The sequence below is a fragment of the Symphalangus syndactylus genome, chromosome 1 (genome assembly GCF_028878055.3).
Source record: "Symphalangus syndactylus isolate Jambi chromosome 1, NHGRI_mSymSyn1-v2.1_pri, whole genome shotgun sequence".
NCBI lineage: Eukaryota > Metazoa > Chordata > Mammalia > Primates > Hylobatidae > Symphalangus > Symphalangus syndactylus.
Window position 1 is genome coordinate 111,861,788 of NC_072423.2, and position 24,144 is coordinate 111,885,931.

Genomic DNA, 24,144 nt, shown 5'->3' on the forward strand with positions numbered 1-24,144 from the left:
AAAATCTGATAACGTATCACTGTAAAAGTCACTTTTCGTGTAGGATTTCAATCCTTTTCAGCTCTTTTTTTGACCCTGCCGCTGTGTTTTGGTGTCAAGGAAGTTCTAGGTTTGTCCTAGAGAAATATGCACCTCTTTTTTCTAATACAAAACATCTGCTAGTTTATGATTTACAGTCTTGCTCAATTAAGCTTAGGGAAAAGGAAGTAAAATTAGCCATCAAATTTGATAACGGTGGGGTAGTTCTTTCTAATGTACTGTATTGTTTTTAAGAACAAAGTTAAAATTATTAATAAAAAGAGGCTGAGGATGGAAGGAACTTTTTTGTTCTATCTTCTTCAGAATATTAGAAGTCTTAAGAACTCAGGACAAGCAGCAGAAATACATGCAACATGGTGACTGGTGAGTTAAAATTGTTCATATCCTGGAAGTATGTGTGCACAGTTTTTTTTCTGGTAATACTGCAGCATTACAAATCCTGTCAGTTCTGGATGCTGTCTTCCAGAAACTGTTAGGTGCTGTAAAATGAAGATGTGGGAGAACGGCATCTTTGAATTCAGCCATAGTTTGCTACTTGCTCAGTTTTCTCCTCTTAGGATGTAAGTCAGTGGAACCCGCAGATTTAAGCGTGGCAAGGCATCAGCTTTTAAAAGGACCTAAATGGTTCAAAGAAAAGCTGTAAAGTTTATCTAGGATACACTTAAATTTTTGACTTTTTTTTTTTTTTGAGACGGAGTCTCACTCTGTCACCCAGGCTGGAGTGCAGGGGTGTGATCTCGGCTCACTGCAACCTCCGCCTCCCGGGTTGAAGCGATTCTTCTGCTTCAGTCTCCCAAGTAACTGGGATTACAGGCATGCACCACCACATCTGGCTAATTTTTTGTATTTGTAGTATAGACGGGGTTTCACCATGTTGATCAGACTGGTCTCGAACTCCTGACCTCATGATCCACCCGCCCTCGGCCTCCCAAAGTGCTGGGATTACAGGCGTGAGCCACCGCGCCCGGCCACATTTTGATTAATTTTTTTAGGCTTGCTTGTTCTGGGTTATCTTTGTTTTTAACTATTAAGCTTGAGGTCTTCCTTTTAAATTGGTGTTTATAAATACTGTTTCTCCAAGTTTGTCAACTAAGATTTACTTATTAGATGTCTTCCTTCGGGTCCTCTCTGATGAATTGTTTGTATACCTCTTCGAGAACCTCTGCAGTTCCACATCCTCTCTCCAGCTTATGTTAACATTTCAAACTAAAGATCAAATAGTGGTTTAATTTTCTTGTAAATTTGAATTGCTCTAGGAAAGTAACCAAAGTCAGGGGCTCTGGATGTGGCTGCCTTTCTTTAAGGCAGTTTCAGAATCAGGGATGTCTTTCCTTACTTTGGATATGCTTTGTTTTTTTTTTGGATATGCTTTCTTTTAGTTTAATTAGTTGTGGTTTATACTTGATGTGCCATACTTCTTTCTTGTCTGCTTTTTAAATGGCCACTCTTGATCTTTAAGGGTCTCTGATTTCTGAATTAGCCTTAGAATTAGGTGTTACATGAATACCTGTTCTTTTCTTTTTATTTTTATTATTATTATTTTTTTGAGTCAGAGTCTCGCTCTGTCGCCTGGGCTGGAGTGCTGTGGTGCAATCTTGGCTCACTGCAACCTCTGCCTCCCGGGTTCACGCCATTCTGCTGCCTCAGCCTCCCGAGTAGCTGGGACTACAGGCTCCCGCCACCATGCCCGTCTCATTTTTTGTATTTTTTAGTAGAGACGGGTTTTCACCCTGTTAGCCAGGATGGTCTCGATCTCCTGACCTCAGGATCCTCTCACCTTGGCCTCCCAAAGTGCTGGGATTACAGGTGTGAGCCACTGTACCTGACCTATTACCTGTTCTTTTCTGTTATTCTGTTGCCCTGCATTTTGTTCCAGATGTTTTAAGTCCTCTCCAGACTTCACTTAAATGCTTCCTTTGTATTTTTTCCTAGTTATTACATTAGATTATGATTTTTGTTATTAATTTAATGTGGCTGCATGAAGAAATGATAGATTAATTTCTTCCTTTGCTGAAAGAGGGAAGGAGTGCTCCTTTGGTCTCACTCTTCAGGCCAGGGCAAAACTGTAGGTAGAAATGGTGGCTGTGTCAGAAGGCTAATATTTTTCTCTTTTTTTTTTTTTTTTTTTGAGATGGAGTTTCACTCTTGTCACCCAGGCTGGAGTGCAATGGCGCGATTTCGGCTCACTGCAACCTCCACCTTCCGGTTTCAAGCAATTCTCCTGCCTCAGCCTCTCGAGTAGCTGGAATTACAGGTGCCCGCCACCACGCCGGGCTAATTTTTTTTTTTTTTTTTTTTTTTTTTTTTTGAGACGTAGTCTCACTCTGCCGCCCAGGCTGGAGTGCAGTGGCATGATCTCGGCTCACTGCAAGCTCCACCTTCTGGGTTCATGCCATTCTCCTGCCTCAGCCTCCCGAGTAGCTGGAACTACAGGTGTCTGCCACCACGCCAGCTAATTTTATTTATTTTTATTTTTTATTTTTTATTTTTATTATTATTTTTTTTTTTTGCGACGTAGTCTCACTCTGCCACCCAGGCTGGAGTGCAGTGGCATGATCTCGGCTCACTGCAAGCTCCACCTTCTGGGTTCATGCCATTCTCCTGCCTCAGCCTCCCGAGTAGCTGGAACTACAGGTGTCTGCCACCACGCCAGCTAATTTTTTGTAGCTTTAGTAGAGACGGGGTTTCACCGTGTTAGCCAGCATAGTCTCGATCTCCTGACCTCGTGATCTGCCCGCCTCGGCCTCCCACAGTGCTGGGATTACAGGTGTGAGCCACCGCGCCTGGCCGACGCCTGGCTAATTTTTTGTATTTGTAGTAGAGATGGAGTTTCACTATGTTGGTCAGGCTGGTCTCAAACTCCTGACCTCATGGTCTGCCCACCTTGGCCTCCCAAAGTGCTGAGATTACAGGTGTGAGCCACCGCGCCTGCCCATGTTTTTCTCTGTTTTAAAATTTGTGAAATATTTATCCATCCATGTAAATTTAGGCGATCTCTGTACAATTTAATGACAAACTATAAAGTAAATTGCTGGCAAAAGTACTACTTTTTCAAGAAATAAAACAATGCCAGTATCCCTGAACCCTTTGTGGGTCCCTTCCTGATCACAGCTTCTCAAGCCCTACAGACAGCTGTTATTCTGTGATAAAATTCTTTTTCTTTTTACATTTACCATCTCCGTAACCCTTAACATAGTTTAGATTTGTTTCTTTTTGAGTTGTATATAAATGGAGTCATGCTGTATTATGTTGTCTTAGCATAATGTTTCTGAAATTTGTTCACATTGTGTGCAGCTGTTCATTTCCATTTTTTATGTAGTATTCTGTTGTATGAATATACCATAAGGTATTTATCCATTCCACTATTGATAGATATCTGGGTTGCTTCCAGGTTTTGGCTGTTAACCATGCTGCTGTGAACATTCTTGTATTAAGTACCCTTGTTAAAAAAAAAAAAAGTTCCTTCATACACACTGATGGGTAAAATTGCTCAGGTTCATGGAATGGATATTTTCAGCTTCACTAGATAATGCAAGTGGTTGTGCCGGTTTACAACCTGTCAATATTTGGGAAAAATACAAATTTTAGTTTCCTGATTGAAAATAGGACCATGGCCAGGTGTAGTGGCTCATGCCCGTAATTCCATCACTTTAGGAGGCCAATGAGGGCGGATTACCTAAGGTCAGGAGTTCCAGACCAGCCTGGCCAACATGGTGAAATCCTGTCTCTACTAAAAATACAAAAATTAGCAGGGCATGGTGATGGGTGCCTGTAATCCTAACTACTCAGGAAGATGAGGCAGGAGAATCGCTTGAACCTGTAGGCGGAGGTTGCAGTGAACTGAGAGGGCACCATTGCACTGCAGGCTGGGGGACAGAGCGAGACTCCATTTCAAAAAAAAAAGAAAAGAAAATAGAACCGTGATGAAAATGCCCCTAAACCAGGGATTCCTCTGGCATGGGGCATATAAATGTCCTAATGGGATAACTTCTATCACAAACCCTGCAGTTGCCTAGTATCCTTAAAAATCGAAATATGGGTGGAACACAGTGGCTCATGCCTGTAATCCCAGCAGTTTGGGAGGCCAAGGTGGGAGGATTGCTTGAGCCCAGGAGTTGGAGACCAGCCTGGGCAAGATGGCAAGACCCCGTTTCTGCAGAAAAATAGAAATAGCTGGATGTGGTAGCATGGACCTGTAGTCCCAGCTATTCGGGAGGCTGAGGCAGGAGGATTGTTTGAGCCCAGGAGTGTGAGGCTGCAGGGACCTGTGAACGCACCACTGCATTTTATCCTGGGTAGTGGAGCAAGACCCTGTCTCATAAAAACAAAAAAACAAAAAAACAGACAAATGCCCAGTGCAGTGGCTCAGGTGTGTAATCCCAGCACTTTGGGAGGCCGAGGGGGGCCGGATCACCTGAGGTCAGGAGTTCGAGAACAGCCTGGCCATTATGGTGAAACCCCGATTCTACTAAAAATACAAAAAAAATTAGCTGGGCTTGGTGGCGTGCGCCTGTAGTTCAAGCTACTTGGGAGGCTGAGGCAGGAGAACCGCTTGAACCTGGGAAACGGAGGTTGCATTGAGCCAAGATGATGCCATTGCACTCCATCCTGGGTGAGAAAGCGAGACTCCGTCTCAAAAAAATATAAATACAAAGAAACAAAACCCAGGCAAAAGAATAGAAATATGTCAATCCTGGCCGGGCGCAGTGGCTCACGCCTGTAATCCCAGCACTTTGGGAAGCCGAGGCGGGCAGATCATGAGGTCAGGAGATCGAGACCATCCTGGCTAACACAGTGAAACTGTCTCTCTACTAAAAAATACAAAAAAATTAGCTGGGCGTGGTGGCGGGCGCCTGTGGTCCCAGCTACTCGGGAGGCTGAGGCAGGAGACTGGCGTGAACCCGGGAGGTGGAGCTTGCAGTGAGCCGAGATTGCGCCACTGCATTCCAGCCTGGGTGACAGGGTGAGACTGTCTCAAAAATAAATAAAATAAAATGAATACAATCACATGGAAAAAAAAATCGATTTCCATTTTAAGGAGTCATATCTGTCTTATAAACTTATGGAGTTACTTCAAAGAAGCATAGAAGACATATTTCTATTCTTTTTTTTTTTTTTTTTGAGATGAACCTCCGCCTCCTGAGTTCAGGCGTTTCTTCTGCCTCAGCCTCCCGAGTAGCTGGGACTACAGGCGCACGGTACCCCGCCTGGCTAATTTTTGTATTTTTAGTAGAGATGGGGTTTCACCATGTTGGCCAGGCTGGTCTTGAACTCCTGACCTCGTGATATGCCCGACTCGGCCTTCCAGAGTCCTGGGATTACAGGCAGCCACTGCACCTGGCCTATTTTTTATTTATTATTTATTTATTTATTATTATTATTATTTTTTGAGATGGAGTCTTGGTCTGTTGCCCAGGCTGGAGTGCAGTGGTGCGATCACTGTTCACTGCAACCTTCGCCTCCGAGGTTCAAGTAATTCTCCTGCCTCAGCTTCCCTAGTAGCTGGGACTACAGGCACCACACCTGGCTAATTTTTGTATTTTTAGTAGAGACAGGGTTTCACCATATTAGCCAGACTGGTCTCAAACTCCTTGTGATCTGCCTGCCTCAGCCTCTCAAACTGCTGGGATTATAGGCGTGAGCCACTGCGCCCAGCCTGTTTTATTTTATTTGAGACAGAGTTTTGCTCTTGTTGCCCAGGCTAGAGTGCAGAGGCGCGATCTCGGCTCACTGCAACCTCTGGCTGCTGGGTGCAAGTGATTCTCCTGCCTCAGCCTCCCGAGTAGCTGAGGTTACAGGTGCCCGCCACCACGCCTGGCTAATTTTTGTGTTTTTGGTAGAGATGGGATTTCACCATGTTGGCCAGACTGGTCTCTAACTCCCAACCTCAGGTGATCCACCCACCTCAGCCTCCCAAAGTGCTGGGGATTACAGGCGTGAGCCACTGCACCGGGCCCCATGTGAATGTATTCAAACTGGACTAAGCTATGAAGAGCCATTTTTGGAGTAGATGTGAACCTTGAGGGGCCTCAAAGCCCAAGGAAGAGGTAAGGTTCTGAGGCAGCTCAGACTTTCTTCTTTTAGTCCATCACGGATTGAAGACTCACTCTGCAGAGCCATACGGGGGCCCAAAATAGGTATCAGGGATAAGAAACCCAAGAAAGGGTGATTGCAGTAAGATCTTCCCTTGGTACCTAAACGGAAAAAAGAAAAAAATTAGCAAACAGACCTATAGAAATGTAATAGATTGTTGTTTTGGAGTAACCTTTGTCCATGGTACCATCTTATATTCTAGTAATAAAATAATAAAAATAATAACTCATGTAGTGAAGAATTGCTGTGCATCAGGCACTATGCTAAGCTCCAGTAAGAGGAAATACAGAGGAGCCAGGTGCAGTGGCTCACACCTGTAATCCCAGCACTTTGGGAGGCCGAGGATCACGAGGTCAGGAGATCGAGACCATCCTGGCTAACACGGGGAAACCCCGTCTCTACTAAAAATATAAAAAAAATTAGCCGGGCGTAGTGGTGGGTGCCTGTAGTCCCAGCTGCTTGGGAGGCTGAGGCAGGAGAATGGCGTGAACCCGGGAGGCAGAGCTTACAGTGGGCCGAGATCTCACCATTGCACTCCAGCCTGGGCAACAGAGCGAGACTCTGTCTCAAAAAAAAAAAAAAAAAAAAAAGAAAAAGGAGATTCAGAGGAGATATCAGTGATCAATTTGAATTTATACCAGCAAAAATGTCCAGGGTCTGTTTAAGGGAGGGCTTGTTTTCCTTTATTTTATTTTATTTTTTTACAGTGCAGCTATATTTAAAAGCATTTAGAAGTAAATGCCTGTTTACAGACCTCATACACCCCAAGAGCATTAGAGTATTTTCTTTTTTCATTATTAGTCTCATCAGAGTCCCAGAAATTGGGAACACTCAAATATCCTCATGGCTGCATGTTTTTCAGAAATACTTTAATTAATTTCTTTTTTTTTTTTTTTTTGAGACGGAGTCTCGCTCTGTCGCCCAGGCTGGAGTGCAGTGGCGCGATCTCGGCTCACTGCAAGCTCCGCCTCCCGGGTTCATGCCATTCTCCTGCCTCAGCCTCTCCGAGTAGCTGGGACTACAGGCGCCTGCCACCACGCCTGGCTAATTTTTTGTATTTTTAGTAGAGACGGGGTTTCACCGTGGTCTCGATCTCCTGACCTCGTGATCCCCCGCCTCGGCCTCCCAAAGTGCTGGGATTACAAGCGTGAGCCACCGCTCCCGGCCTAATTAATTTCTTTATTGCTTATCACTAAGTCTTTTACTTGGAGCTAATTAAGAATTTTTTGTCTCTTTTAGAAGTTTCTCCATTTCTCTTTATCACGAAGGCTCAACTTTTGTGTCTTATGTGCAGCATCTTGAACATCTTGAAGTTAAGTCTTCGTTATTTTGTACAAGTTTTTGGTATTTTATGGTTTCTTTTTCTTTTCTTTTCTTTTTTGAGATGGAGTTTCACCCTTGTTGCCCAGGCTGGAGTGCAGTTGCATGGTCTTGGCTTACTGCAACCTCCGCCTCCCAGGTTCAAGCAATTCTCATGTCTCAGCCTTCTGAGTAGCTGGGATTACAGGCCTGTGCCACCACACCTGGCTACTTTTTTTTTGTATTGTTAGTAGAGACCGGATTTCATCATGTTGGTCAGGCCGGTCTCAAACTACTGACCTCGGGTGATCCACCCAACTTGGCCTCCCAAAGTGCTGGGATTACAGGTATGAGCCACCTCGTTCGGCCTGTTTAGTTTCTTTCAGATTTTGAAACAAAATCACACTATGGTCAACCAGAATTATGTGTCTGTTACCATTACTACACTATAGCCACTGTGTAGAAAAAGATAATTTTTTTTTTTTTTTTTTTTGAGACAGAGTCTCACTCTGTCGCCCAGGCTGGAGTGCAGTGGCGTGATCTTGGCTCACTGCAAGCTCCACCTCCTGGATTCACACCATTCTCCTGCCTCAGCCTCCCGAGTAGCTGGGACTACAGGCGCCCAACACCACACCCGGCTAATTTTTTTGTTTTTGTTTTTGTTTTTGTTTTTTTTTTTTTTTTTTTTGAGAGAGTCTCACTCTGTCGCCCAGGCTGGAGTGCAGTGGCGTGATCTCAGCTCACTGCGAGCTCCACCTCCCAGGTTCATGCCATTCTCCTGCCTCAGCCTCCCGAGTAGCTGGGACTACAGGCACCCGCCACAACACTGGGCTAATTTTTTGTATTTTTAGTAGAGATGGGGTTTCACCATGTTAGCCAGGATGGTCTTGATCTCCTGACCTGGTGATCTGCCTGCCTCGGCCTCCCAAAGTGCTGGGATTACAGGCATGAGCCTTAGATTAATACCACTTGTGGAAAATTCAGAAGAGTATTAAACAGGAAGAAACTTAAATACTCTGTGGTTCCATCCTCTAGGCATAACTACTATTAGCATTCCTTTTTTTAGTTTTTTGAGGTGGAGCCTCACTCTTTCCCCAGGCCGAAGTGCAGTGGCGCAATCTCAGCTCACTGCAACCTCCGCCTCCCAGATTCAAGCAATTCTCCTGCCTCAGCCTCTAGAGTAGCTGAGATTACGGGTGGCTGCCACTATGCCCAGTTAGTTTTTGTATTTTTAGTGGAAATGGGGTTTCACCATGTTGGCCAGGCTGGTCTCACAATCTTGGCTGGATGTGATGGCTCACGCCTGTAATCCTGGCACTTTGGGAGACCGATGCTGTGGATCACTTGAGGTCAGGAGTTCGAGAACATCCTGACCAACATGACGAAATCCCGTCTCTACTAAAATACAAAAATTAGCTGGGCGTGGTGGCGGGTGCCCATAATCCCAGCTACTTTGGAGGCTGAGGCAGGAGAATCGCTTGAACCCAGGAGGCAGAGGTTTCAGTGAGCCAGGATTGTGCCACTACACTCCAGCCTGGGCGACAGAGCAAGACTGTCTCAAAAAAAATAAATAAATAAAAAAGAACTTAGGCTGGGCGTGGTTGCTCATGCCTGTAATCCCAGCACTTTGGAAGGTGGAAGCGAGTGGATTACCTGAGGTTAAGAGTTCGAGACCAACCTGGCCAGCATGGCGAAACCTCATCTCTACTAAAAATATAAAAATTAGCCGGATGTGGGCTGGGCGCGGTGGCTCATACCTGTGATCCCAGCACTTTGGGAGGCTGAGGCGGGTGGATCATGAGGTTAGGAGTTCAAGACCAGCCTGGCCAAGATGGTGAAACCCTGTCTCTACTAAAAATACAAAAATTAGCCGGGCACGGTGGCAGGTGCCTGTAATCCTAGCTACTCGGGAGGCTGAGGCAGGAGAATCGCTTGAACCCGGGGGGCATGGAGGTTGCAGTGAGCCAAGATTGTGCCTCCCGGGTTCAAGCAATTCTCCTGCCTCAGCCTCCCAAGTAGCTGGGACTACAGGTGTGCAGCACCACACCTGGCTAACTTTTTTTTTTTTTTTTTTTTTGAGATAGAGTCTCACTCTGTCACCCAAGCTGGAGTGCAGTGGCATGATCATAGCTCATTGCAGGCTCAAACTGCTGGGATCAAGCCATCCTATCCTCCTGCCTCGGTCTCCCAAGTAGCTGGGACTACAGGCGAGAGCCACCATGCCCAGCTTAGTATTGACATTTTCTAATGGTTTTATGGAATTTTTCCTACCTCAAGCTTGTTTGTCTTTTAAATTATTACTATTATTTCTAAGAGATGGGATCTCACTGTGGTGCCCAGGTTGGAGTGCAGTGGCTATCCACAGACAGGATCCTACTACTGCAGTATGGAAGTTTTGACCTGCCCCATTTCCATCCTGGGGTGGTTCACCCCTCCTTAGGCAACCTGGTGATTCCCTGCTCCCTTGAAGTCACCATATTGATGCTGAACTTAATGTGGACACCTGATTGGCATAGCGCACTACAGCCCAGAACTCCTGGACTACTCAAGCAATCCTCCTGTTTCAGCCTCCTGAGTAGCCAGGACTGCAGGCATGCACCATCATCCCAGGCCCTTTTTTTTTTTTTTTTTTTTTTTTTTTTGAGACGGAGTCTCTGTCGCCAGGCTGGAGTGCAGTGGTGCGATCTTGGCTCACTGCAACCTCCGCCTCCCAGGTTCAAGCGATTCTCCTGCCTCAGCCTCCCAAGTAGCTGAGATTACAGGCATGCTCCACCATGCCCAACTAATTTTGTATTTTTAGTAGAGATGGGTGTTCTCCATGTTAGGCTGGTCTCGTACTCCCGACCTCAGGTTATCCACCTTCCTTGGCCCCCTAAAGTCCATAGTGCTAGGATTACAGGCATGAGCCACCACACCTGGCCTTTTTTTCTTGTTTTTTTTTTTTTCTTTTTTTTTGAGACGGAGTCTTGCTCTGTCGCCCAGGCTGGAGTGTAGTGGCATGGTCTCGGCTCATTGCAAGCTCTGCCTCCCAAGTTCACGCCCGTCTCCTGCCTCAGCCTCTCGAGTAGCTGGGACTACAGGTGCCCGCCACCATGCCAGGGTAATTTTTTGTATTTTTAGTAGAGACAGTGTTTCACCGTGTTAGCCAGGGTGGTCTCGATCTCCTGACCTCATGATCCACCCACCTCGGCCTCCCAAAGTGCTGGGATTACAGGCGTGAGCCACCGTGCCTGGCTTTTTTTTTTTTTTTTTTAATGGAAGGCTTAAAGAATGGATTTTGATGGTTTATAGCAGGTAACTTTTTGAAGCTTTTATTTTTTCTGACAACTGAATATCTAGCTTATTTGCCTTTTTGCACAGGAAATAAATGTATATTTGGGCTAGAGTTTCTTATAGTAACTTTTTAAAGGTACTGTTCTAGAAATACTGGCTGGTAGGATTTATTTGGTGATGACATAGGCAGCAGAATGGTTTTTATCATATCTTTGGAACCTTGATTGACAAAAAATATGTTCTGGACTTTGGTATGAAATGTTGTATTCTAAAACTAAAATATTGATTAAATAGAAGTTATATTCACTTAGCTAAATGTTTATCAGAAATAGAGGACATTTTGCTGGGCGCAGTGGCTCACACCTGTAATCCTCGCACTTTGGGAGGCTGGGCAGATCGCTTGAGGCGAGGAGTTTGAGACCAGGCTGGCCAACATAGCAGAACTCCATCCCCACTGAAAATACAAAACTTAGCCGGGTGTGGGGGCAGGTGCCTTGTAATTCCAGCACTTTGAGAGGCCAAGGCGGGCAGATTACAAGGTCAGGAGTTCGAGACCAGCTTTGCCAACATGGTGATACCCTGTCTCTACTAAAAATACAAAAATTAGCTGGGCATGGTGGCGTATGCCTGTAATCCCAGCTACTTTGAAGACTGAGGCAGGAGAATGGTTGGAACCCGGGAGACGGAGGTTGCAGTGAGTAGAGATCATGTCACTGCACTCCAACCTGGGCTACAGAGCAAGACTCTGTCTCAAAAAAATAAAAAAAATTAGAAGGCTTCTGCCAGGCATGGTGGCTCACGCCTGTAATCCCAGCACTTTGGGAGGCCGAAGTGGGCAGATCTCTTGAGCCTAGGAGTTTGAGAACAGCGTGGGCAACATGGCAAAACCCTGTTTCTACAACAAATACAGTAATTAGCTGGGCGTGGTGGTACATGCTTGTAGTCCCAGATGCTTGGGCGGCTGAGGTGAGAGGAGCAATTGATCGCAGGAGGTTGAGGTTGCAGTGAGCCAAGATCTTACCACTGCACTCCATCCTGGGTGATAGAATAAGACCTTGTCTAAAGAAACCAACAACAAAAAATCGGGGGTATGGGACTTTAATTTCCTGATCTTACATAGTGAGAACTCCATAGATACTTCAAATTTTTTTTTTTTTAAGATGGAGTCTCACTCTGTTGCTAGGCTGGAGGGCAGTGGTGCAATCTCAGCTCACTACAACCTCCATCTCCTAGGTTCAAGTGATTCTCCTGTCTCAGCCTCCTGAGTAGCTGGGATTACAGGCATGTGCCATCATGCCTGGCTAATTTTTATATTTTTAGTAAAGGCGGGGTTTCACCATGTTGGCCAGGCTGGTCTCGATCTCCTGCCCTCAGGCGATCCACCCGGCTTAGCCTCCCAAAGTGCCGGGATTAGAGGCCTGAGCCACTGCACCTGGCCAGTACTCTAAAATTAATGAGTCTACAAGTAGAGGCTTAAAGGTATGAAAGTAATCATAACAAAACTAAGAATAAAAATGTGATTGGCAGGGTTTGATGAGAGGAGGGTGATTTTTAGTTTTTTATTTATAAACTTTTTTAGGCTTTTTTTTTTTTTTTTTTTTTGAGGTGGAGTTTCGTTCTTGTTGCCCAGGCTGGAGTGCAATGGCATGATGAAGAACCAGAGGTCAAAGCATACTTAGCTGTTTTTACTTTTTATTTTATATCTTTTTATACTATTAGAATGGTTTTTCTTAGTTGAGTTTTGTATCCCTGTCCCTAACCCCCCAAGAAACCTCCAAAAACAAAACAAAAACTAGGTGGAATTCTATACTGAATACTGAAGAAAGCTTGTTTCTAGGAAGAAAAGTTGGTGAAATTATCCTTTACACTTAATATCAGACTTGAGGTGAGGCTTAAGCTGCCCCTTCTGAGTTTCTGAAACTTGAAAGACGAGAGTGAGGAGAAATAGGGTTACTAGGAGGATCATAGAGACTGGCTTTACTGGGCAATAGTCATGAAGGTTTTTCGGTTCTGTAAACTTTGTTTGCGTTGTTTCTTTTTTCTTGTTTTTTTTTTTAATTATTTTTTGTTGTTTTTGTTTTGTTTTGTTTGATATTGAATTCCCATCTACTCCTTCGGGAAGCAATGTTTCTTTGTATCGATGTTTAGTCATTTGTCTTTTCCCAGACTTCAGACAAAAAAGGTTTTTGCTGCATGTAAAAACTCTTTACTTTTGTACCTTAAAAAAAAAAACAAATGCTTTTTGTAGTAGCTTTGAAAATTTAATCAGTCTCAGTATATTATGTGAATGCAACTGACAGTTGAAGAAAATACATTTTAGGAAATGTAAATTCCAACTGACCTCTACTGCTCTTTTATAATGGAGGTGAAAAACTGAAATTATGTACCAGCATGGTAGAGGACCTGTTAATGTCTGCTCATATAATCTTTCCTTTGTCCCCTTTTTAGCAGAAGGGTATATGTGATTAGATATTAGAGTTTCATAACTTTGTAATGTTACCGGATCTCTATTATGAAAGATGCCCCCTTTTTTTTTTTTTTTGAGGTAGAGTCTCACTCTGGCGCCCAGGCTGCAGCGCAGTGGCACGATCTCAGCTCACTGCAACCTCTGCCTCCTGGGCTCAAGCAATTCTCCTGCCTCGGCCTCCTGAGTAGCTGGTATTACAGGTGCCTGCCACCATGCCCGGCTAATTTTTGTATTTTTAGTAGAGACAGGGTTTCACCTTGTTGGCCAGGCTGGTCTCAAACTCCTGACCTCAGGTGATCTGCCTGCCTTGGCCTCCCAAAGTGCTGGGATTAGAGGCGTGAGCCACAACACCCAGCCGAAAGATGCCTTCTTAAGGAAATCGCTACTGTGCCGTTAACAAAGGGGAGCTTTGATACATTCTGTGCAAGTGTGGCAAATGAGTGCTCTGGGATCACCTAAGCCAAGTAGCCTTCTCTGAATCTGTAGTTAGGCAAAGTGTGCTTGGCCTGATGCTCTCTTTATGTGTGACGTGGACATCGTTGACCACTTAATTAGTATTATTTTTGTTTTATTTTATTTTTTTACAGATGTAAGTCTCTATAGGTTTCCCAGCCCAAAGACCTGGGCTCAAGCAATCCTCCCACCTCAGCCTCCTGAGTAGCTGAGACTACTTGTGTGTACCACTGTGACCAGCTGATAACTTAATTTTTTTTTTTTTTTTTAGACAGAGTTACGCTCTGTCGCCTATGCTGGAGCGCATTGGAGTGATCTCGGCTCACCGCAGCCTCGATCTCTGGGCTCAAGCAGTCCTTCCACCTCAGCCTCCCTAGTAGCTGGGACTACAGGTGCATACCACCACACCCAGTTAATTTTTATATTTTTTTGTAGAGATGGGGTTTCTGCATGTTGCCCAGGCTGAGGTGGAAGGATTGCTTGAGTCCGTGGAGCTGTGGATATTACAGAAACAATTGGGTGGCTCACGCCTATAATCCCAGTACTTTGGGAGGCCAAGGCGGGCGGGTCACCTGAAGTCAGGAGTTTGAGACCAGCCGGGCCAACATGGCGAAACCCAGTCTCTACTAAAAATACATAAATTAGCTGGGCACGGTGGTGGGCACCTGTAGTCCCAGCTACTCAGGAGGCTGAGGCAGGAAAATCACTTGAACCTGGGAGGCTACAGTGAGCCAAGATTGTGCCACTGCACTCCAGCCTGGGCGACAGAGGGAGACTCCAACTCAAAAAAAAAAAAAAAAGGGCGGGCATGGTGGCTCATGCCTGTAATCCCAGCACTTTGGGAGGCCGAGGTGGGCAGATCATGAGGTCAGGAGATCGAGACCATCGTGGCTAAGATGGTGAAACCTCATCTCTACTAAAAATACGAAAAAATTAGCTGGGCGTGGTGGCGGGTGCCTGTAGTCCCAGCTACTTGGGAGGCTGAGGCAGGAGAATGGTGTGAACCCAGGAGGTGGAGCTTGCAGTGAGCCAAGATCAAGCCACTGCACTCCAGCCTGGGCAACAGAATGAGACTCTGTCTCAAAAAACAAAACAAAACAACCATAATTCTTCCTGTTCCACATTGAATTTCAAATGCAGCAGGTATATATGAAGCAACTACCATGGGTGGGCTATTCGGAGAGAACCAGGACATAGTCTTGTCTGCCAAGAATTTAGAGCCTAGGTAGAAGAAAGAAGATGCCTACTCACATATTTTATATCTGTAACATAAGGTAGAGCATCTGGTCAGTCTAGTATATCTGTCCTGATTGCTCAAGGGAACAAATCACCTTTCCAGACATTCAGAATTGTCTGAGAATCCTTTTTGGCAAAAACGTTAGCTTGTTTTCTGTTACTCTTTCATCCTGCTGCTACTTTTGTTCTGGAGGTCGGGCTGATGAAGGGAGGATGGTACAAAGGTAGCAGCGACAGGGGTCAGCAGTCCACAGATTGTACACTTGTCCCTTAGGTAATGAGAGTTAACTGTACGTCTGCAGGTTAATTCTTAAGGTAAATAAATACCTGATGAAAACTTGTAGAATTTATTTCTGAATTTTAGTAGTGACCTGGATATTTAAAGCACTATTTACCTTTTTTTTCCAGAATTATTTTAATAGTATTAGTTACATTTATGTAGTGCTATCTATGTGTTAGATGATTTTCTAAATGTGTTATTTAATCCTTATGTCAACTGTGAGGTAAGTACTACTGTATCCCCATTTTACTCACAAGAAAACTAAGGTTAATTGACTTTTCTAGAGTTACATAATAAAGGAGACATAAAGTTGAGATTTGAATCCAGGCAGCCTGGCTCCAGAGTCCATGCTCTTAACCAATAAGCTGTGTTCCAAAAGAATGTGAGCAGCATATGGCAAAATAGGATTTTTGGTTTTTCTGATGGGAGATGAAGAACATATCCTCTGCCTCTTGTGTCTTGCCACAACTAGGTGGCATAGCTATCTCTGCTATAGGAAATACTTGGAAATAAAACATATCCATAGGAATCCCTGCGCCTAGCTTCCTCATTGCTTGGTGTCCTCTCTGTGATGGTGAGCAGTTTTGCATGTGACATTTACTGTCCAGTGCTTGGCTCTGCAGAGAAGATGGGATTGACCTAGTGCTGGGTGGGAAGTGTGTTTTCAGCCTGTTTCATCCAGTATTGTGAAGCATGTGTTTGTTTTTTGTTTTCAGTGTGATAGTTTTATTTAAGAAATGTTAATAGAAATAATTTTCAAACATCCATTAACTAAAAAAAAAGGTGGTATAATAAAACTGTAGTTTTTGTTTCTATATGTATACAGCTGCCCTGAATATATTCCACTCTTGTGCAAGGGTAATTGCTTCTGGGCATTTCCTGCTAAAAACAGTAACATAATTTTGACTTCTGTTTATTTCTAGGAACCCTGAGGACTCTGCAATATGAATAATTCCCTAGAGAACACCATCTCCTTTGAAGAGTACATCCGAGTAAAGGCACGGTCTGTCCCGCAACACAGGATGAAGGAATTTCTGGACTCACTGGCCTCTAAGGGGCCAGAAGCCCTTCAGGAGTTCCAGCAGACAGCCACCACTACCATGGTGTACCAACAGGGTGGGAACTGCATATACACAGACAGCACTGAAGTGGCTGGGTCTTTGCTTGAACTTGCCTGTCCAGTCACCACCAGTGTTCAGCCACAAACCCAGCAAGAACAACAGATCCAGGTTCAGCAGCCGCAGCAGGTTCAGGTATATGGGAAATGCTGAGGTGCAGCCTGTTTAATGTACTTTATTTGTTGTCAGTGTTTTAGTTAGTGGGATCATCACATCTATATGATATTATAGGTTATTTAACACTAAGATTTTCAAAGTTAATGTGGACTAAAAATTTTTTCTTTCTTTTCCTTTTTAAGTTTTTGTTTGTTTGTTTTTTTAAACAAACCCCAGTGTCAAGGCTGACTTTGAATACATTGCAGCCAGGGATCTGCTTAGCTACCTAGGAAACCCCAACCCAGAAACAGGTCATCTATGAGTGGTTTAGCATCAGGTTCAGCGTGCCTTGTGTGATGAGTGAGGGAGTGGCCACCTTTCTGGCAGCACCCCTTTTCCCAGGATGAGGGGCTCTCCACACCGGAACCTGGTCCCGGCACATGACCCCGCCAGCGGCAATGTCAGTGATGGTGGAGGACTGGCTTTCCAAGGCCGACCAACACTCTCTGGTGCTGCCATGTCATTGTACCTGGGTTATTTTCATTGTTTCTTCTTTTTTTGAGATGGAGTCTTGCACTGTGGCCCAGGATGGATTCTCCTGCCCCAGCCTCCTGAGTAGCTGGGATTCCAGGTGCCCGCCAACACACCCGGCTAATTTTTTATACTTTTAATAGAGACGGGGTTTCACTACGTTGGCCAGGCTGGTCTTGAACTCCTGACCTCGTGATCCGCCTGCCTCCTCATCCCAAAGTGCTGGGATTACAGGCATGAGCCACCGCACCCGGCCACACCTGGGTTGTTTTTTTCTTTTCTTTTTTGAGACAGAGTCTTGTTCTGTCACCCAGGCTGGAGTGCAGTGGCGCATTCTTGCCTCTGACCCCCGGGTTCAAGCTATTCTCATGCCTCAGCCTCCCGAGTACCTGGGACTACAGGTGTGTGCTACCACCCTCAGCAATTTTTGTTGTATTTTTAATAGAGACTGGGTTTCCCCATGTTGGGATTGAACTGCAGACCTCAAGGGATCTGCCTGCCTCGGCCTCCCAAAGTGCTGGGATTACTGGTGTGAGCCACCATGCCCAGCCTTTTTTTTTTTTTTTTTTTTTGTGATGGAGTTTTGCCCTTGTTGCCCAGGCTAGAGTGCAATGGAGCGATCTCGGCTCACTGCAACCTCCACCTCTCGGGTTCAAGCGATTCTTCTGCCTCAGCTTCCTGAGTAGCTGGGATTACAAGCATGCGCTAACACGCCCGGCTAATTTTTGTATTTTTAGTAGAGACTGGGTTTCACCATGTTGGCCAGGCTGGTCTCGAACTTATGACCTCAGGTAATCTGCCCTTCTCGGGCTCCCAAAGTGCTAGAATTACAGGCATGAGCCATGGTGCCTTTTTTTTTTTTGAGGTACAGGGTCTTGCTCTGTCACCTAGGCTGGAGTGCAGTGGCACGATCACTCCTTACTGCAGCTTTGACCTCCCAGGCTCAAGCGATCATCCAGCCTCAACCTCCAAGTAGCTGGACCACAGGCATGTACCACCACGTGCAGCTAATTAAAAATTTTTTTTTTTTTTAGAGATGGAGTCTCCCTATGTTGCCCAGGCTGGTCTTGAACTCTTAGCCTCAAGATATTCTCCTGCCTTGGCCTCCCAAAGAGCTGAGATTTCAAATATGAGCTGCCATGCCTGGCCTTAAAAATATTCTCAAGTACTGTAAACTAAAAACACCACAAATATTTGATCTTTTTTTTTTTTTTTTTTTTTTTTTTTGAGACAGAGTCTTGCTCTGTTGCCCAGGCTGGAGTGCAGTGGTGCAATCTCAGCTCACTGCAAGCTCCGCCTCCCGGGTTCACGCCATTCTCCTGCCTCAGCCTCCCAAGTAGCTGGGACTACAGGCACCCGCCACCACGCCCAGCTAATTTTTTTTTGTTTTTAGTAGAGACGGGGTTTCACCATGTTAGCCAGGATGGTCACGATCTCCTGCCCTCGTGATCCACCTGCCTCAGCCTCCCAAACTGCTGGGATTACAGGCATGAGCCACTGCGCCCAGCCCAAATATTTGATCTTTGCTGTGGAGAGCTGAATAGTTTAGAAATTAGTGATCTTTTGGTACTGAGTTTAGATGTGATGGCTTCATATGACTGAGGCTTCCTTTCTTTTCTTTTTTTTCCTGAGATGGAGTCTCTCTCTGTCCCCCAGGCTGGAGTGCAGTGGCGTGATCTTGGCTCACTGTAAGCTCCGCCTCCCAGGTTCGCGCCATTCTCCCGCCTCAGCCTCCCGAGTAGCTGGGACTACAGGCGCCAGCCACCATGCCTGGCTAATTTTTTGTATTTTTAGTAGAGACAGCGTTTCACCATGTTAGCCAGCATGGTCTCGATCTCCTGACCTCATGATCCGCCCACCTTGGCCTCCCAAAATACTGGGATTGCAGGTGTGAGCCACTGTGCCTGGCTGAGGCTTCCTTTCTATTTGTGTCATCCTGAATAGAGACAGAACACAGGAGGGCTGGTCTTGGCTGATTACTGATAGTGTAACATTTGAAATTAATTTAAAAATGGAAAGGCTGATGTATTTCAGTGATCTTCATTAACTTGTGTGATTCTATAACTCAGATTACCTAATGGATTTCTGGGTCTGTGTTCGTTGTTTGTAAGCCACAAAATGGCCAAGTGCATTTGTGGATGCCTGTAATCCCAGCACTTTGGGATGCTAAGGCAGGCAGATCATTTAGTCCAGAAATTTGAGACCAGCCTGGGCAACATGGCAAAACCCCATCTCTACAAAAAATAAAAAAAAATTACCCAGTGGTGGTATGTACTTGTAGTCCCAGCTACTTGGGAAACTGAGGTGGGAGGATTGCTTGAGCCCAGGAGGTCAAAACCAGCCTGGGCAACATGGTGAAACCCTGTTTCTACCAAAAAACAAGAAAAAATTAGCTGGGTGTGGTGATGCACGCTTGTGGTCTTAGCTACTAGGGAGGCTGAGATGGGAGAATCGCTTGAGCCTGGGAGGTGGAGGTTGCAGTGAGCTGAGATCATGCCACTGCACTCCAGCCTGGGTGACAGAGTGAGATCCCATCTCAAAAAAAATAAAAATTGTAAGGCACAAAAAAGAATGCTAATTGCTGATAAGCTTTCTGAAAGACGAGAAACTAGTACGTTTGTTGTAAAATGTTTTCCTTTTTTTTTTTGAGATGGAGTCCCACTGTGTCACCCAGGCTGGAGTGCAGTGGCGTGATCTCGGCTCACTGCAACCTCTGCCTGCTGGGTTCAAGCGATTCTCCTGCCTCAACCTCCTGAGTAGGTGGGATTCCAGGCACCTGCCACTGTGCCGGCTAATTTTTGTATTTTTAGTAGAGACAGGGTTTCACCATGTTGGTCAGGCTGGTCTTGAACTTCTGATCTCAGGTGATCCACCGGCCTTGGCCTCCCAAAGTGCTGGGATTACAGGCGTGATCCACCGTGCCTGGCCAAAGTTTTCCTCTTTAGAGGTCTTTATGTGAGACAACGGGCTCCTCCAGTTGCAAATGCAGTTTTCTTGCCATTGTCTATTATGGTTTAATTTCATTGTATTCTGGAAGTTTTTTTATACTAAGAGGATAGGAAAGGGACTGGAACATGCTGGAGAGGCAGGAGTATGGAGAGGTGTGCCTGGTGAGATAGAAGGTTTTCCTTTCCTTTATTTTTTCTTTTAGTTTTTTTAGAGACAGGATTTCACTTCCCCAGGCTGGAGTGCTGTGGCATGGTCATGGCTCACTGCAGCCTCTACCTCCTGGGCTCAGGTGATGCTCTCACCTCAGCCTCCCAAGTAGCTAGGAGTACAGGTGCATGCCACCATGCTCAGCTAATTTTTTCATTTTTGGTAGAGATAGACTCTCGCCATGTTGCTCAGGCTGGTGTTGAACTCCTGGCCTCCAGCAGTCCTCATGGCTCAGCCTCCAAAAGTGCTGGGATTATAGGCATGAGCCACTGTTCCCAGCTGAAGTAGGTTTCACTGTAGCCCCTCAAAAATGCAGGTGAGTATATTGGAAGGACATAGCCTCTGAAGCTTCAGTACTGGGTTTAAATTTGACTTGACCACTCAATTGTTGGCATAAGCTTAATCTTTACCTCCAGTTTGTTCATCAGTTAAATAGGGATAATACCATTTAATGAGACTGAATAAGATAATAAAGTATCTAACATATAGAGAGTTTTTTTTTTTTTTTTTTATGGAGACAGGGTCTCATTCTGTCACCTAAGTTGGAGTGCAGTGGTGTGATCTTGGCTCACTGCAACCCCAGCCTCCCAGGCTCAAGCGATCCACCCACCTCAGCCTCCCGAGTACATGGGACCACAGGCACACACCAGCAACGCAGGCCTAATTTTTTGTATTTTTGATAGAGCCAGAATTTCACCAGGTTGCCCAGGCTGAGATTTACTCATTTTTTGTTTTTATATTTATTTACTTAGTTTTTGAGACAGAACCTCACTCTGTTGCCCAGGCTAGAGTGCAGTGGCGTGATCTTGGCTCACTGCAACCTCCATCTCTGGGGTTCAAGCTAGCACACCCGGCTAATTTTTGTATTTTTAGTAGAGACAGGGTTTCACCATGTTGGCCAGGGTGGTTTTGAACTCCTGACCTTAAGTGATCTGCCCACCTCGGCCTCCCAAAGTGTTGGGATTATAGGCATGAGTCACCATGCCCAGCCTTGTTTTGTCTGTGTAAGGAAGAAAAGGTACAGGAAAGGTAAGTAAAAGAAGGCTGGCCCAGGCATGGTGGCTCACACCTGTAATCCCAGCATTTTGGGAGGCTGAGGTGAGTGGATTCCTTGAGCCTAGGAGTTTGAGACCAGCCTGGGCAACATGGCGAAATCCCGTCTGTACAAAAGTACAAAAATTAATTGGGTGTGGTGGCTTGCTCGTGTGATCCCAGGTACTCAGGAGGCTGAAGTGGGAGGATCACCTGAACCCGTGAGGTCATGGTTGCAGTGAGCTGTGATTGTGCCACTGCACTCCAGCCTTTTACACTGAGGACAGGAAAGGCGTCTCAAAGAAAAGGAGAAAAGAAGGCTGATTTTCTGGCTCAAATTATTGTGCTGTTTTTTACAGCTTTGACCTCCTCTTTCTTACCACAATTTTTGTACTTCTTTCAGTACAGATGGGGTTTCATTCACCACGTTGGACAGACTGGTCTTGAACTCCTGACCTTAAGCGATTCACTTGCCTCAGCCTCCCAAAGTTCTTGGATTACAGGCATGAGCCATTGCACCTCACCCCTAGGCTGGTCTTGGGACTCCTGAGTTCAAGCGAGCCACCCACTTTGTGGGTGTTTGGATTACAAAGTGTTTGGATTACAGGCACAAGCCATTACACCTGACCCCGCTTTCTCATCAGATTAAAGAGTTTGGGGCTGGGTGCGGTGGCTCACTCCTGTAATCCCAGCACTTTGGGAGGCCGAGGCGGGCGGATCACCAGGTCAAGAGATCAAGACCATCCTGGCTAACACGGTGAAACCCCGTCTCTACTAAAAATACAAAAAATTAGCCAGGCGTAGTGGCGGGTGCCTGTAGTCCCAGCTACTCGGGAGGCTGAGGCAGGAGAATGATGTGAACCCGGGAGGCGGAGCTTGCAGAGAGCCAAGGTCACACCACTGCACTCCAGCCTGGGTGATAGAGCGAGAGTGTCTCTCAAAAAAAAAAAAAGAGTTTGGGGATTTAAGTTCGGAGTGTTTTTTAAGACTTTATGTTCAAGATAAATTGATCAATGCTTGAACCTGGGAGGCAGAGGTTGCAGTAAATCGAGATCACACTACTGTACCACAGCCTGGGTGACAGAGCAGACTCTGTCTCAGAAGAAAGAAAAGCCACTGATCGAGATCACTATTAACATCTTCTTTCTCCCTAAACTCTATGTAAATGAAAGACGAAACAAATATAATGACATCCATGAGATAGATTCAGGGTGATAGAATCATAAGAATGTATGTTTTCCCTACGTGACTAAAAAGATACTTTTAAGAAATAAAGAATTCTGGCCAGGCCAGGCATGGTGGCTCAGACCTATAATCCCAGCTGTTTGGAAAGCTGAAGTATGTAGATGACTTGAGCCCAGGAGTTTGAGACCAGGCTGGGAAACATGGTAAAACCTCATCTCTACAGAAAAACACAAAAATTAGTTGGGCATGGTGGTGTGCACTTGTAGTCCCAGCTACTCAGAAGGCTGAGGAACTCCTTGGGCCCAGGAGTTTGAAGTTACAGTGAGCTGTGATCATGCCACTGCACTCCGTCCTGGGCAAAAGTGCAAGACCCTGTCTCTATAAAAAACAGAACAACAAAGCATTTTTAAGAGTGCTGGAAAAAGTGAATACCATTTAAAAACCACTAAATCTAAGAAATTGATGAAAGAGAGTAAGTAGACAGAATTAGGTGATAAAGGCCAGGCGTGGTGGCTCATGCTTGTAATCCCAGCACCTTGGGAGGCCGAGGCAGGCGGATCACCTGAGGTCAGGAGTTTGAGACCAGCCTGGCCAACATGGTGAAACCTCATCTCTGCTAAAAATACAAAAATTAGCCGGGCATGTTGGCAGGTGCCTGTAGTCCCAGCTATTCGGAGGCTAAGGCAGTAGAATTGCTTGAACCTGGGAAGCCGAGGTTGCAGTGAGCTGAGATGGCGCCATTGCACTCCAGACTGGGCAATGTGAGTGAAACTCAGTCTCCAAAAAAAAAAAAAAATTTTGGTGATGAATACATGTAGGAAAGAACTTTTGGGGAAAGTGGGGCAGTTCTTAGAGTGCCCTAAGCTGAGCAGTAGAGGATACACAGAGTAGAAGTCCGCTGGGGTAGCTTTAGAACTAAAGATTGGGAATTGACTATAGAGACTTCAAAACACAGACATACACATATGTATACTTAAAGCTCACATTACCTTGATGAGCAAGTTAGAGATACATTAGTTTGATGATAATTGTTACTGCTCTTTTGAGTAAAAATCATAGGCTGGGTGCAGTGGCTCATACCTGTAATCTCAGTACTTTGGGAGGCTGAGGCAGGAGGATCCTTTGAGTTCAGGAATTCAAGACCAGCCTGGGCAACATAGTGAGACCTTGTCTCTACTAAAAATAAAATTAGCCAGATATAGTGGTACACACCTGTAATCCCAGCTACTGAAGAGGCTGAGGTGGAAGGATCGCTTGAGAATACTTTATCTCAAAAAAAAAAAAAATTTCCCCCCCATGGATCTGTATTTTCACCAACCTTTTAGAGTGCTCTTTGTGGTCCCCTCGCCCACACAGATTATCAACTATTAATGCAAGTTACAAGTGTAATTGGAGGAAACGTCCTTTTTTTCTTTAAAAAGTAATTTTCGGCTGGGTGTGGTGGCTCATGCCTCTAATCCCAGTACTTTGGGAGGCCAAGGCAGGTGGATCACAAGTTCAGGAGTTCAAGATCAGCCTGGCCAAGCTGGTGAAACCCCGTCTCTACTAAAAATACAAAAAAGTCGCCAGGCGTGGTGGTGGGCGCCTGTAATCCCAGCTGCTCGGGGAGGATAAGGCAGAGAATTGCTTGAACCCGGGAGGCAGAGGTTGCCGTGATCTGAGATTGCGCCACTGCACTCCAGCCTGGGCGACAGAACGAGACTGCATCTAAAAAAAAAAAAATAATAATAATAATAGTAATTTTCTACTTGAGGCTTTTTTGCCTTATTCAAGTAGTTCTAAAAGTCTTATCACAGATTTCTAACCTACAGGATGCTAGAGAGATGGTTTGTGCTATATGATACCTGCAAGAGTAGTTTTATTCCTTTCTACTTAAAATTTAAATT

General features: G+C 45.3%; 1 protein-coding gene across 6 annotated transcripts in view; it reads left to right on the plus strand.

Moving 5' to 3' along the window:
• QRICH1 (glutamine rich 1) overlaps positions 1-24,144 on the plus strand; it is a 62,237-nt gene that overhangs the window by 1,553 nt on the left and 36,540 nt on the right. For 5 of the 6 annotated variants that reach the window (XM_055277765.2, XM_055277785.2, XM_055277792.2 and 2 more), the window contains exons 2-3: positions 343-402; positions 16,064-16,393. In XM_055277765.2, coding sequence (XP_055133740.1) covers positions 16,085-16,393 — 309 coding nt within the window. In that variant the 5' untranslated portion in view covers positions 343-402; positions 16,064-16,084. The remainder of the gene's footprint in view (positions 1-342; positions 403-16,063; positions 16,394-24,144) is intronic. The other variant, XM_055277755.2, reaches the window with a different exon arrangement.